At 40.9% G+C, this 13,092-nt stretch overlaps 1 protein-coding gene across 1 annotated transcript in view; it reads right to left on the bottom strand.

Annotated features, from left to right (window-relative positions):
* The window catches only part of LOC149298088 (NXPE family member 4-like), a 32,386-nt gene extending 30,700 nt beyond the window's left edge, over positions 1-1,686 (bottom strand). Inside the window, exon 1 of the mRNA XM_089487977.1 lies at positions 1,016-1,686. Coding sequence (XP_089344103.1) covers positions 1,016-1,686 — 671 coding nt within the window. The remainder of the gene's footprint in view (positions 1-1,015) is intronic.
* Positions 1,687-13,092: the final 11,406 nt, after the last annotated feature.

The following is a 13,092-nucleotide window of genomic DNA, read 5'->3' as shown; positions in this document are numbered from 1 at the left end:
GCGGCAAGCCAGGGGGCAGATGTGCATAACATAACATGTGCACAAAATATTTTTCTGAATCATAGCTTTTATTTAAAAAAAATTGTTCCCATAGTTTACGTGAATTAACATTTACTAGTAAAACTTTTTTTCCTATAGAGTCGTCTTATTTTTTCATAAATTAATATTCAGATTTTGGGTGGTCGTCTTATAATCAGGGTCATCTTATAATCGAGCAAATACGGTATATGCTGCTGCCGATGAACGTCTGCACGATGCGCTTAGCCAACTTCCGCTGCTGGCACTTCTGCTGGAGATTCTATGGTGGAGCACTGGAAGGTTATGCCACGCCGGTGCTCCACCATTGAAGCCCCGGAAGTGCCTGCAGCGGAGGTTGTCTACGCGCATCGTGCAGATGCCCACCGGCTGCCGTAGAGTATGATACAGGTCCCCTGCAGCACTGCGGGGGATCTGGATCCTAACCCCGCAGCGGGGCTAAATAATAATTAAAAAAAAAACACCAGGCCGGTGCCCGGAACTGCATGTCCCGGGAGTCGTGCGATACGAATTGTGCATCCCTGCGCTAAACCCCGATTATAAGCCGCACCAGCTAACCCCTATTTTCACTAAACTAAAAGGTGACTTTGAGGCGCTTTGGATCTGTGTTTTCAGGGAATATATAGTTTTATGGGGTTAAATTCATATTTGGGACCTTTACTGTGTCTCAAATGAGACATGGGTCCAGTAAAGTGATCAGTTAAAATTCCAAGTTTGAAAACTGAAATGTGCATGTTCCAGTTTTGACTCAACAATGTCTGAGAAACATTACTTAGCCATGTATATGGAGTGTTGCTGTACTCTGGGGATGATACTGAACACAAATCAAGACCTTTTTTGTTCTTTCACATATCCACTCAGAAAAAAAAACATGGTTCAACTACAACGTGGATGTGAAAAATGTTTTATTTTTTTATTTTTTTCTAAATATACAATTTAATGTATAATAATTTTCAATTGTAATAATATTAAACCTTACCTGTCAAAAAGAGCTTTTTCCAAAATGCTTAAGTAAGAATGGGTGTCTACAAAGACACTCTTCATTTTCACAAGGGATCCACAAGAAATGTTTTCTGGTTTCACACAGTAGAAATATTCCTCTTCTTTGAGATCAGAATAATCACACAATTCAAGTGTTTTGTTTAGGTCAAAACCGCATTTCGTCTTGGCTTCCTTTCCATTGTTAATAAAATAACCAGTGTAAGATACATAACCATGTCCTTTGTTTCTAGCTTGCCACAGGGCAGAGACTCCTTCACTGGGATGGATTAGAAGAATTGAAAAATGTACTGTCCCTTGCCAAAAAAGTGTGAAATTAATTTTGTAAGAACCATTTCCTAAATCTTCAATCCTTCCAGAAGCACTTGCTTGAATATCAGGAGAATATATTCTTGCCATTAGAAAATCTCCTCCATGGCATTTCCTCTTGGCCAAGTGATCAAACATGTCAACACGGACAATAAGGGAGTCTCCAACACAGTATTTTTCTTTAGGGTTGATCATTGTGGCTCTGCTATTCTGGGGACTGGTTGTGTTGTCTAGGTGGGAAAAATTAATCTTGGGGATCATGCTGTCAAATTTGTTGAATACTTTATCTACTTCCTCCTGTAACAGAGTCATTTTGCTCTTGGTTTTGCCCTCCGGCTCCATTGTATCACAGATTTTCATGAAATTCGCAAATGTAGGGATCTTGTAAAATATAGAAAAAAAAATTATTAATAGTAAAAAGTATAACCCTTCCCCAAAAAGAAACATAGGTTTACTAAACACCAATGTGACCATTTCATATTGTTGTTATTTGGTAGACTATTGTGTCTGTTCACAAAGCAACCAAGTGATCTCAATTACAGACTAATACTTGCAAAAGCAACTAGCAGAGTTACAAGTGCCTGCAACATTAAATTTGGTACATTACAGAGGAGAGCATGAACTAGAATACCCTCACCTGTTACTTGGAAAATAACCCCCTACAAAATTAAACTAAATGAACCTGGAGTACCCAAAACCCCCTATTGACCTATTAAGGATCTGACCATTACCCCCACTAAAGGAGATGAGGGGTCGAAAAATATATTAAATAACACTAAGGGAGGCACAGACTGTTGTGCTTTATCTTTAGTCTCCCTGGTGGTGGTGGTGCAGAAGGTTATCCAGGCTCCCACTAAGCGCTATGAGTTTGGCACCAAAAGTGTGCCACCTGTAGAAAAAAAAACCAAAAAAAAAACACATCACTTACCTTTTTAACCCCTTAACGACAAGGCCTGTACATGTACGGGCTTGCAGTGCAACGTGATAACGACAAAGCCCGTACATGTACGGACTGCTGTTAAACAGCTGGATCGGCGGCTTGGCAGCTTCCACAGAAGCCTCACAATTGAGGCTGACTGTGGATCCGGGGAGGAAAGCCCTCCCCACAAAAAAAATGGCCGCCGCCGCACCGATCATCAAACATGGCTAAAACAGCTTAGGAAGCGATCGGAATCTGTGTTGCTGACATGCCTCGATATCGAGGCATGTAGCAACACAACCCCCTACCCCGATAGCCTTGTGATTGCTACGAAGAGCAACCACAAGTACCATCATGCAAATGACATTGCCGCCATTCACAAGATGGCGTCACCAACTGAAAAATCAATGAGTTCACAAAGGGTCTATCCAGACCCTCTTGAGAACTCTCAAGCTCCTCCTGCAGGTTGAATGCAGATACTGCATTCAACCATGCAAGGTCAATGGAGCCCAGCTGACAAATATGGGATGTGGGCACAGACTGACCAGATGTCTAAATGGCAAAAAAATACACACCTCATAAAGGTGGCCTTTTACCTCCCAAATAACCCAACAATCCCATACATGTGGGGTATCAGGAGATGTTACTGAACACATATTGGGGTGTTTGACACAAACATATACCAGGAGCAGTACATTTATACCTGAAGTACAACGTGTGTGAAAATGCAAAAAAAAATTACTACCATAAAGTTTGACAAAGGCTGGAGGTAAAATTAGTGCATGGAAAGGGTTAAAATACCAGCATTTCAAACACCTTGGGGTGTCTAGTTTTCAAAAATATTTGGTTTGATGGGGTAAATTGTATTGGCCGGCTTCAAAGACACCTGAAACTGGATATGTAGGCAGACTTTTTGACAAGTCAAAATTGCAATTTGAAAAATGCACACCTCTCAAAAAGGGCCTTTTAGTCTCCGAACAACCTAACAAACCCATGCATGTGGGGTATCACTGCGCTCAGGAGATGTGGAACACATATTGGGGTATGTTTGGCAGTGACATATACCAGGAGCGGTTAATTCATACCTGGAGTACGTGTGTGAAAAAACCAACATTTTTTTACTACCATAAAGTTTGACAAAGGCTGATGGTAGAACTAGTGAATGACAATGGTTAAAATACCAACATCTGAAATACCTTGGGGTGTCTAGTTTTTAAAAATATATGGTTTGATGGGGTAAATTTCATTGGCCGTCTTCAAAGATACCCGAAATAGCACATGGGGCAGAATAACCAGCTTTAGGGAACATAACGTGCAGAAAAAAGCAAAAAACTCAGGACAAATAGTAAAATCTATTTAGCAGGATTTTTTCATTAGTTTTTGCAGTGAGAAAAAAGTAATTTTTTTAACAAAAAAACACCATATTTTATCATTTTTTTTTATAGTAAATTAGATGATATTATAAAAATAATGGTATCTAAAGAAAGCCCTGTTTGTCCTGAAAAAATATATATAATATGTGTGGGTGCACGAAATGGGAAAGAAGAAAATCACAGCTAAACAGCAACACTGAAAAACGTTATACTACATTGTGGGACAAAGCCCTGCCTTTTCTCCATTTGATATTTGGCCCATGGGGAGGAGCCACGCCCTCCCACCAAAAAAGGAAGTCTGAAAAAAGATAACCAAAAAGAAAAAATACCATATTTGCTCAATTATAAGATGACCCCCCCAAAATTTGAATATTAATTTAGGAAAAAAAGAAAAAGCCTGAATATAAGATGACCCTATAGGAAAAAAGTTTTACTAGTAAATATTAATTCACATGTAAACTATCTTTTCATATTTAATAAAAACTGATTGAAAAGAATGATTTTTTTGTTTTTATTTCTTTATTTGCCAACCTGCCCCATTTATGCACATCTGCCCCCCAGATATGCCTTATATGCCACTTTATCCCCCGGAAATGCCTTATACCCGCTATTTGCCACTCTGTCTCCCAGATATGCCACTCTGCCTCCCTGCATGCATTTTAACCCCCTATTTGCCAATCCTCCTCCCAGGTATGTCTTATACCCCCTATATGCCACTCTGCCTCCCTGATATGCCTTTTAACCCCCTATATACAACTCTGCCTCCAGCAAACGATTGAACCCTGACCCATGCCGCTCTTAACCCTCCCATGTCACTCTTAACCCCCCCCGACTTACCAGTGCATCCCTTTACTTGTGACCCGTGCTTCAGACTCCCTGGTGTCTAGTGGGGCAGCGGGTGGAGGTCTGTGTGATGTAGACCTCCGCTGCTGGTGGACAGTACTTCCGCCGGGGCTTCTATGACTGAGCGCTGGCATCACATGACCTTCCGGTGCTCCACCATAGAAGCCCCGGAGGTTGTCCGTGCGCATCCCACAAACGGTCACCAGCCAGAGAGGAGGATCGGGGTCGCCTGTAGCGCTGCGGGACCTCTACTTGAGGTTCACAAAGGAGGTAGAGGCTGCACTTTGAAAAATCCTTTGTAAAGGTGAAACGTCTAGTGTGTTATTTTATACTTTTTATTCTGTAAATAACCTTTTTACATGGCTCCTGGGATAATTTTCTTTTTTATCAAGAAGGACACTTGCTGCTCGAATATCCTTGGTGGGGATCATACCACACCTACGCCTGTAGGAAAGAGCAACCTTTAAATTGCTCTTAACCATGATTTTAGTGCATTTTCATCCTTAGGCGAGGATTGTATCACCCATACGTGCATTTTGGAGCTAGGATAGTACCACATTTTTTTCTCATATATATATATATGTATATATATATATATATATATATATATATATACCTGGAGTATAAACATACTACACCATTTTTTCTATTTTTTATTGTTGAAGCGCAACCACTACCCCCTTTGTGAATTTCTACTATCAATCAAGCCAAGAAGAGGAAACCTTGGCAAGTGGGCTGCTGCTCTATTTTACGAACTTTTAGGATTTTCAAGAATCTGTTTAATACATTCCTAACAAAGAATTACCTTCAGAAAGTCCTGTCTAGCGCTTTTTCCATCCCCCTTGTTTTAAACCTCTATTTGAGGTCTGATTAGAAGATGACCTTGAATATAAGACGAGGGAAATTTTCAGAGCATTTGCTACTTCTGACCTTGTTTACTGGACTACTGGATGCCAAACCTGCTTAACATTAGTATCATTACTAGACTTGGGCACCAGGGGGCTCTTCGTGTTCGTCTTCGTGCTCGTCTTCGGGGGGGGGAATCTTCGTATTCTTCGGATATTCGCCCGTTCCCGTCTTCTCTTCGGGCGAATATTCGTGGACATTCTTCGTGTTCGGTTTTTCTTCGTTTCCCCGGTTAAGGGGTTAATACAGGGTTAACGCAGCTCTGGCGCCAGGAGTTTAAATGTACGTATGAGCAACTCTATTGGTCGTCAGCAGGGGGCTCGTCTGCCATTGGATGATGGCAGACGAGCCCCCTGCTGGCGACCAATCGGGTCGCTCGTACAGACTGTTAACTCCAGGTGCTGTAATTTACCCGGCACATCCCACCGGTCTCCCTCCCTGTTCAATTAGTTAAATGTCCGTACGAGCGACTTTATTGGTCGCTCGTACGGACATTTAACCGGCACAGACTAACTAATTGAACAGGGAGGGAGACCAGTGGGATGTGCCGGGTAAGTTGCAGCATTGAGGTTTTAAAACCCCAATGCTGCAACTTACCCTGCAGATGCCACTGGTCTCCCTCCCTGTTCAATTAGTTAAATGTCCGTATGAGCGACCAATAAAGTCGCTCGTACGGACATTTAACTAATTGTGAACAGGGAGGGAGACCAGTGGGATGAGCCTATTGGTCACCTGCAGGGTCTTCCTCTGGCATCAACCAATTGGTTGATGCCAGAGGAGGTCCCTGTAGGCGACCAATAGGCTCATTCGCACTGCCCTATAACCCGTGAAGGCGAACCTGCGGATTTCCACTTCCGGGAACTGCCGCGATGCCGCGAAGACAAGGTAAGTTAGAAGGGGGGGGGAATGGTAGACGAAGACGATCACGAAGATCTTCGTGGTGTGTGTCTTCGTTGTCACAACTTACCTCTCCGGAGAATCCTTGTCAGGGCGCCGTTCCTCGCATTTGCGGCATAACAGCAAAACTAGTATAGCTGCTTCTAGCCACATGTCTCCTAGCAACCTGCGTGTGAGTCACAGGAGGGGGCGTGCCCAGGCTGGGAGATGACTGGGGGTGTTGCTGCCTGAGCAATCTCCAGTGCAGTTCCGGGGGCGTGGCTTGGTGTGGCTCCTAATTTAAAAAGCCTGCTGGTCTGCTGCACTTTACCCTTGTGTGGTCTTTGAGTCTGACGTGCTGCTAGCTGCTCCTGCTTTGTTTACTACTCCGTGTACCGAATCCTGGCTTGTCTAACTCCTCCGTGTACCGAATCCTGGCTTGTCTGAGTAACTCCTCCGTGTACTGAATCCTGGCTTGTCTGAGTAACTCCTCCGTGTACCGAATCCTGGCTTGTCTGAGTAACTCCTCCGTGTACCGACTCCTGGCTTGATTTCTTCACTTCATTTTGCAGTTCCGGTGCTACCTTCACTGTCCACGCTACTGCCATCTACTCCTCAGAGACTGCCTATATTATTTTGCCTATACCCTGTCCTCTGGCTGCTCAATATCCCTTCGGCCCTGGGTGTTCCCTTTGGGCCTTCCCATTCGGTATCTCCCAGGGTGAAGTTGCGGTTCTTCAAGTTTCGGGGTAAAGGTACGTGACATTCGTCTTCGCCTACGTTTTACCGCCGATGTCTTCTCTTCGGCGTGTCTTTGGAACGAACACGAAAACGCACTCTTCGTGTTCGTTTTCATGTTCGCCCAAAGACGAATGCACAAGTCTAATCATTACTACCCAGAGAGAGGGCGTCACATTGAGATTCACAGTTACTTCTATTTTTTTTGCTTGACATTGTTTTTATTACTACATTTTACATTGTGAGAGGGGCTCTGGGATTTCAAGTTGGCATTGGTAAGTACTTGCATGCAACTTTCCAAATTAGTGAATTTGCGAGTTGCCTGCTTTTTAAAACTTACACTTACTTGCAGATTCTACATACCAGTGAATGCAATGTTTTTCTCTTTGGTGTGAATGCTAATGCGAGTTAGCTTTAATGAGTTTGCAAAAGAGATTTTTTTCATACGTCTGGGAGCTTGCTGCTGCTTCAAACTCAGCAGCAGCAAACTCCCACGTCACAAGCACGTGCACCGTAGTGAAAAGACCTGAACCACAACCCTCCTGCAAATGCTCATAAACTCCTTCCTTTAGTAAATAGACACCATGTAAAGTATGAGTCACCTAATGTCAGTCATCTTTGTGAGGTAGAGATTTAAGGCTAAGGTTTGAATATAAGGTTTGAATGAAAAAAGGTGATCAGGTGCTATTTATAAAGATGAAATGTGGATATTTAATGCAGCTCACGTAATCAAGTAGGAAATAGTCCACTCTACTTTTTAACCCTTTAAGGACCAGGCTGTTTTTTCCCCATTTGTACCTTTCCTAACTGGCTGTTTTAACATTTTTGCAGTGCTCATGTTTAGCTGTAGTTTTTTTCTCTCTCTCTCATTTAACGTACCTGCACAGGTTATAGATATAGCTATTTCAAAATCCTTTTTTAAAATCTTATAATCCTTCCTCCATGTACTATTTGGGCCAATGTTTTTCACACACATTGTAATTTAGGCATGAATGTTCAACTCCTGGTATGTGTAACAGCCAAACAACTCCTCAATATATGTTCAGCTACATCTCCTGGGTACAGCTCCCTTTAAGGACCATCCGCTGGTGGCATTATGAAGACTTACTGTAAAGGCTGGACCTTAAGACTTAACTTTTATCTCTTGCATTAGGCAGAGTGATTACTCTACCTAATGCATTTCACCTGTGCTACACAGGCATAATCATGGGTACACCTCTTACCTCTCACCCATGCCTCTTATAGGAGCTATGGTGGGAGGGGAAAGGTCCCATACCAAAGACTAATTAAAAAGAAACATGTTAAATGAAAACACTGCAGCTCATCTGAATTAAGTATAACAAAATTATTTAGTAGTAAGATACATTTAAAAGGTGTTATATGATGAATGAGTATATTATATAGTATAGGCAACGACTGTGTAAGGTACAGTAAACAACCCTTATAAACCTGATGTAAACCTTTCTATCACCTGACAGTTTCTGTCTTGTCCTTCATAAGCTTTAAAATGTTTTCCTATTGCTGTTTTAGGGTCTTCCTCATTTTTAGACCCTATATTTTCAGGTCAAGACCTGAATCCTCCGGGTCACGGGAGCGGGGTCTTGACACGCCCCGCTCCCCGCCCATTTTCCCTTGAATTAGGGGTGTTTCCAGCAGACGTCAGCGGGACCGTCCCCGACATCAGCGGGTAGTCCTGACCGCATCCCGCTTCCACATCTGTAATTACCTATGGTTCTAAGTCAGTTTGAATTACATAAGGGAAGTTCACTGATATACTTGGAGACCATATATCATCATAGTGTTAAAGCTCTTAACATGTAGACCAGTGGGATGCTAGAATAGAGGGATGAGACATCCATGCAGACCCACTTAAAGTTCTCATGTCAACTTAAGTTTTTCATATGAGTGAGCAGATGTTTTGTATCCTTAATATAACCTTTGTATATTTTTACCAGTAGCTGTAGATGCTCATCAACCTATTAACACAGGCCTTCACCCAAAGAGCCTTTCCCAGATATAATGGGGTGGTGGGGTGAGTCAATAAAGGATTTATGTATGTTTGCAACATAGTAGAAAGAGGGCGTAGTGGGATGATGCATAGTATAACAAATTAAGGACCATATATATTTTGCAGGCTTTCCAACAGTAGTATTTTACACACACAAAAGCATTTGTTTACCAAAATATATCAAGGTATAAATATGATACATTTTCAGCTTGTTGCCTAGCTCTCATGTATTTTGCGTAATTAGCATAGGGTATAATTACCCAAGTATTAACTTTAAGTATACATGTTCCAGGATATACGCAATAATGGGCAGATTTTATGTAAATATAAATCACTTATTTAATTATAGGGATGCATATTCTGATATGTTTTTCTACCCTTGTGGATATAGGTATGTACCCGTTTTTTTACCTTATTGTTCACTGGTGTATGTCGCTTTGATTATTGGCAAGCACATGTCACTTTAGGAGATCTATTTATTCTTTGCCATTATATGATCACATGTGTCAGCCTATGATTAAGTGCCTTAGGGCATGAAACATGTAAGGCATTATTTCCTTCCACCAGGACAAGGGCATCTGTAAGTGCTGAAAATAAATGCACTTATTTGCACAGGTTTCTAGTTTCCCAACATTTCTTTCATTATTGGCATGGAGTCCTAAACTGTTTATTTTTTTGTTTGTTTGTTTTTTAGCAACTTAACTTGCCTTACATGTTCAATTCTAGAATGTCAGCTACATAGCAGGTATTTAGCAAGCAGTGGTCGACAAGGTGGACTCCTGTGCCTGGTTATGTTGGAGGCTCTGAGTGGGTACATTATTGTGAGTGTCTGGATTTGCCTTTTTTGTTTAAGATCAATTCTTTAATTTCAGTAAATATGTTTTAGTTGCACAGCAGCAAGTTGACAACCCTGTCCACATTTAAGCGACACGTGCAGGGTGGCCAACTGGGGCATGAGCAGCCTTAATAAAGACCCGGAAAAGTTGAATATTTTGCCTGCCTTTTTATGGTATGCTAACAATTTAAAGGGCTTTGAGTGCATAGAAGCTTGGGTTGTTATATAAGCTTTTTCTACATTAACCCCTTAATGACGAGACTGTTTCTTTTTCGTAGTACACTGTGGGACAATGGCTCTTTTTTAACATTTTTCAGTGTTGCTGTTTAGCTGTAATTTTCTTCTCTCATTTTGTGTACCCACACAGATATATTGGTTTTTTTCCAGGACAAGCAGGGCTTTCTTTAGATACAATTTTTATCATATCATCTAATTTACTATTAATGATAAAATATGGTGTTTTTTTGTTAAAAAAAAAATATTTTACTCATCCAAAAAAATGTAATGAAAAAACCTGCTAAATTGATTCTACTATTTGTCCTGAGTTTACAAATACCCAATGTTTTATGGTTTTTTTTTTGGCTTTTTTCTGTAAGTTATTGGGAAATAATTACAAGTAGCATTTTGCTATTTCAAAACCATTTTTCCTGAAATCTAGTAATTCTTCCCCATGTGCTATTTTAGGTATCTTTGAAGCCGACCAATGCAAGTTACCCCATTAACCCCTTCAGTCCCCTATGGACGTATCGGTATGTCCAAAAAACGCATCCTAAAAATCCCCTATGGACGTACAGGTACGTCCTGCCCTTCTTGCATGTTTCTCACCCTCCTCTCATGCTGAAAAACCCAACTGAGGGAAAAAAAAATAAATGTGAGCTAAGGGATGTCATTATGACATCACTGGCATTAATCAAAATCAGGAATCTGCACTCACTCCCCACAGGAACTCAGGTGCTTAGCTGTGCCAGGAAGGGCCAGCTCCCCAATAAATCAAAATAGAAAAAGGCTCCAGGCACTCATGGGTTCCATCAGGCAGATTTATTGGAAGAGACGACCAACAACGTTTCGACCTCACGATGAGGTCTTTATAATCGTGAGGTCGAAACGTTGTTGGTCGTCTCTTCCAATAAATCTGCCTGATGGAACCCATGAGTGCCTGGAGCCTTTTTCTATTTTGAATCACTGGCATTAATAACATGTTCAAGAGGTGCCTAAGAGGACCTCTAACCATTAAAAAAAATACAAAAAAAAAAATTAAAAAAGGAAAAAAAAAAAAACCTTACATCCCATTGCCCTAACACAACATCTACCCAGTATAACCCTCCTGTCCCCGTTCACAACCCCTAAACCCGTTAAGCCATAAGCATAAAAATTCTACGAATAATGTACACCTTATAGTATGTTCCCTATTGTGGTAACTTGTCTTCTCCCCATAAACAAAGGGAATAGGTTAAGGTGGGCGTTCTTAGAATCCTTCCCTCCCATAGTTCACTAAAGGAAGTGATGAAACAGGATGTGATGTCAAATGAAGGGTATATAATATAATACCACACATGGACTCCTTCAGTTTTTTTTTCCTTTTCCTCCATGGTGGATGTGGTAAGAGTCAGCTCCCAGCAGTGAGCTATTATCGGATCCGGAGGCTTAACATTGGGTGAGATCAAATTGTGTTGAAGGGAATTGTTATATGTATAGAGAGAGAGATAAAAGGGGGTTGTCCTGTGGGGTTTGGCTATGCGTGTGTATATGAGATAAATGTTACCTTATAATAAATACCTTTGACTGTAGACAAACCTTTGTTATATTTTTATATTTGGTTTAAACACCACACCTATAAGTGCTGGAAAAGTATGGAAAATCCTATATAAATTAGGTATTTCTGAAATCATGACACCTGAATTGATAAACTTGGAAGGGATTTTCCATCACTTTACCTAATTTTTCAGAGGGAACATTTATATATATATATATATATATATATATATATATATATATATAAAAAAAAATAGGTGTTTTGTTTTCTAATTTTCACTAGTTTTTACTAAATTTCTCATTCTAAATTTTCAGCTAATCATCTAACTCTAGTATCAAAAGAAAGCTCTATCTCTCCTTGAAAAAACATTATATAGTTTACATGGGTACACTATTCACAGGAAAAGAGAATAATCGCTGTACCGACATAGCACATAAATAGCAAAATTGCTCCGGGACTTGAGGTACCAAAAACCCTGGAATTGAAGGGGTTAAAGAAATTAAAAAGTACTCACATTTGTGAGAGCAAATAACGGTTGCTCAATCCTCATCAGCATGGGTGGTATTTTCCCCACCAAGGAAATAGCTCCAGTGAGAAAAATCAAAATAAAAAAACAAGATAAAAGTCAAGAAAAAATGAAAATGGAGGTCCAAAAATAAGAAAAATTCCAAAGCTTTATTAGATAATAAAAGCAAAAATGGATAAAACATAACAAGTTTCACCCTAGAAATGGCTTTTTTCAAACACTTTAAACACTTTCTGCCTACACCTCCGTTCAAAGACTATTCCCAGCACTGAACCATTTTTTTGTATGAGAACAGGGGCAAGCATTGGTTTAGTGGCATCTGGGTGCAGTATTTATTTGAGACCCTGCTATAACTATATTGTGTTAGGGGCAAACGAATAGGATTAGTGGAATGGAGAACCAAAGACCAAGAGAGGGTCCATTCGGTCTGAGGTGTGCCATGACAGACGTACCAGGTAGGCCTATAGAGGGCCCCCCCATAAATAGAAAATGAAAGAAAGGATAGAGGAGAAAAGCGGAAATAAAAGGAAATGAATAAGGGGGGGCAGGGAGGGCAACGTTAGGCGCTGTAACGTAGCTGTGGAAGGGAGAGGCGTTGGTTAAATAACCATAGCCCCTCCCACAACTACAGGCTAATATACATCAGCCTTCACATTTGTGTTAGGGGCAAACGAATAGGATTAGTGGAACGGAGAACCAAAGACCAAGAGAGGGTCCATTCGGTCTGAGGTGTGCCATGACCGACATACCAGGTAGGCCTATAGAGGGCAAAAAGAAGAAGACACAAAGTTAGTTGTACCATAACATGACAATATGAATGACCAAGCTTATAGAGGCATTACGCATTCTGAGATTGGTTGTGAGATATAAAGAGGGAAACAGGAGGAGTTCCATCTGCCTAGCTTTTAATCACCGAAGCTGAATTAAGTACAGTAGCCAGCTCACCAAGCTGCCTGCATCCGAAAAAGTTA

The sequence above is a fragment of the Sceloporus occidentalis genome, unplaced genomic scaffold (assembly GCF_023333645.1).
Source record: "Sceloporus occidentalis isolate IW3139 unplaced genomic scaffold, rSceOcc1.0.p SCAF_35, whole genome shotgun sequence".
Lineage (NCBI taxonomy): Eukaryota > Metazoa > Chordata > Lepidosauria > Squamata > Phrynosomatidae > Sceloporus > Sceloporus occidentalis.
The sequence above is the reverse complement of the archived record's forward strand: the minus strand, read 5'-3'. Positions and strand labels throughout refer to the sequence as shown.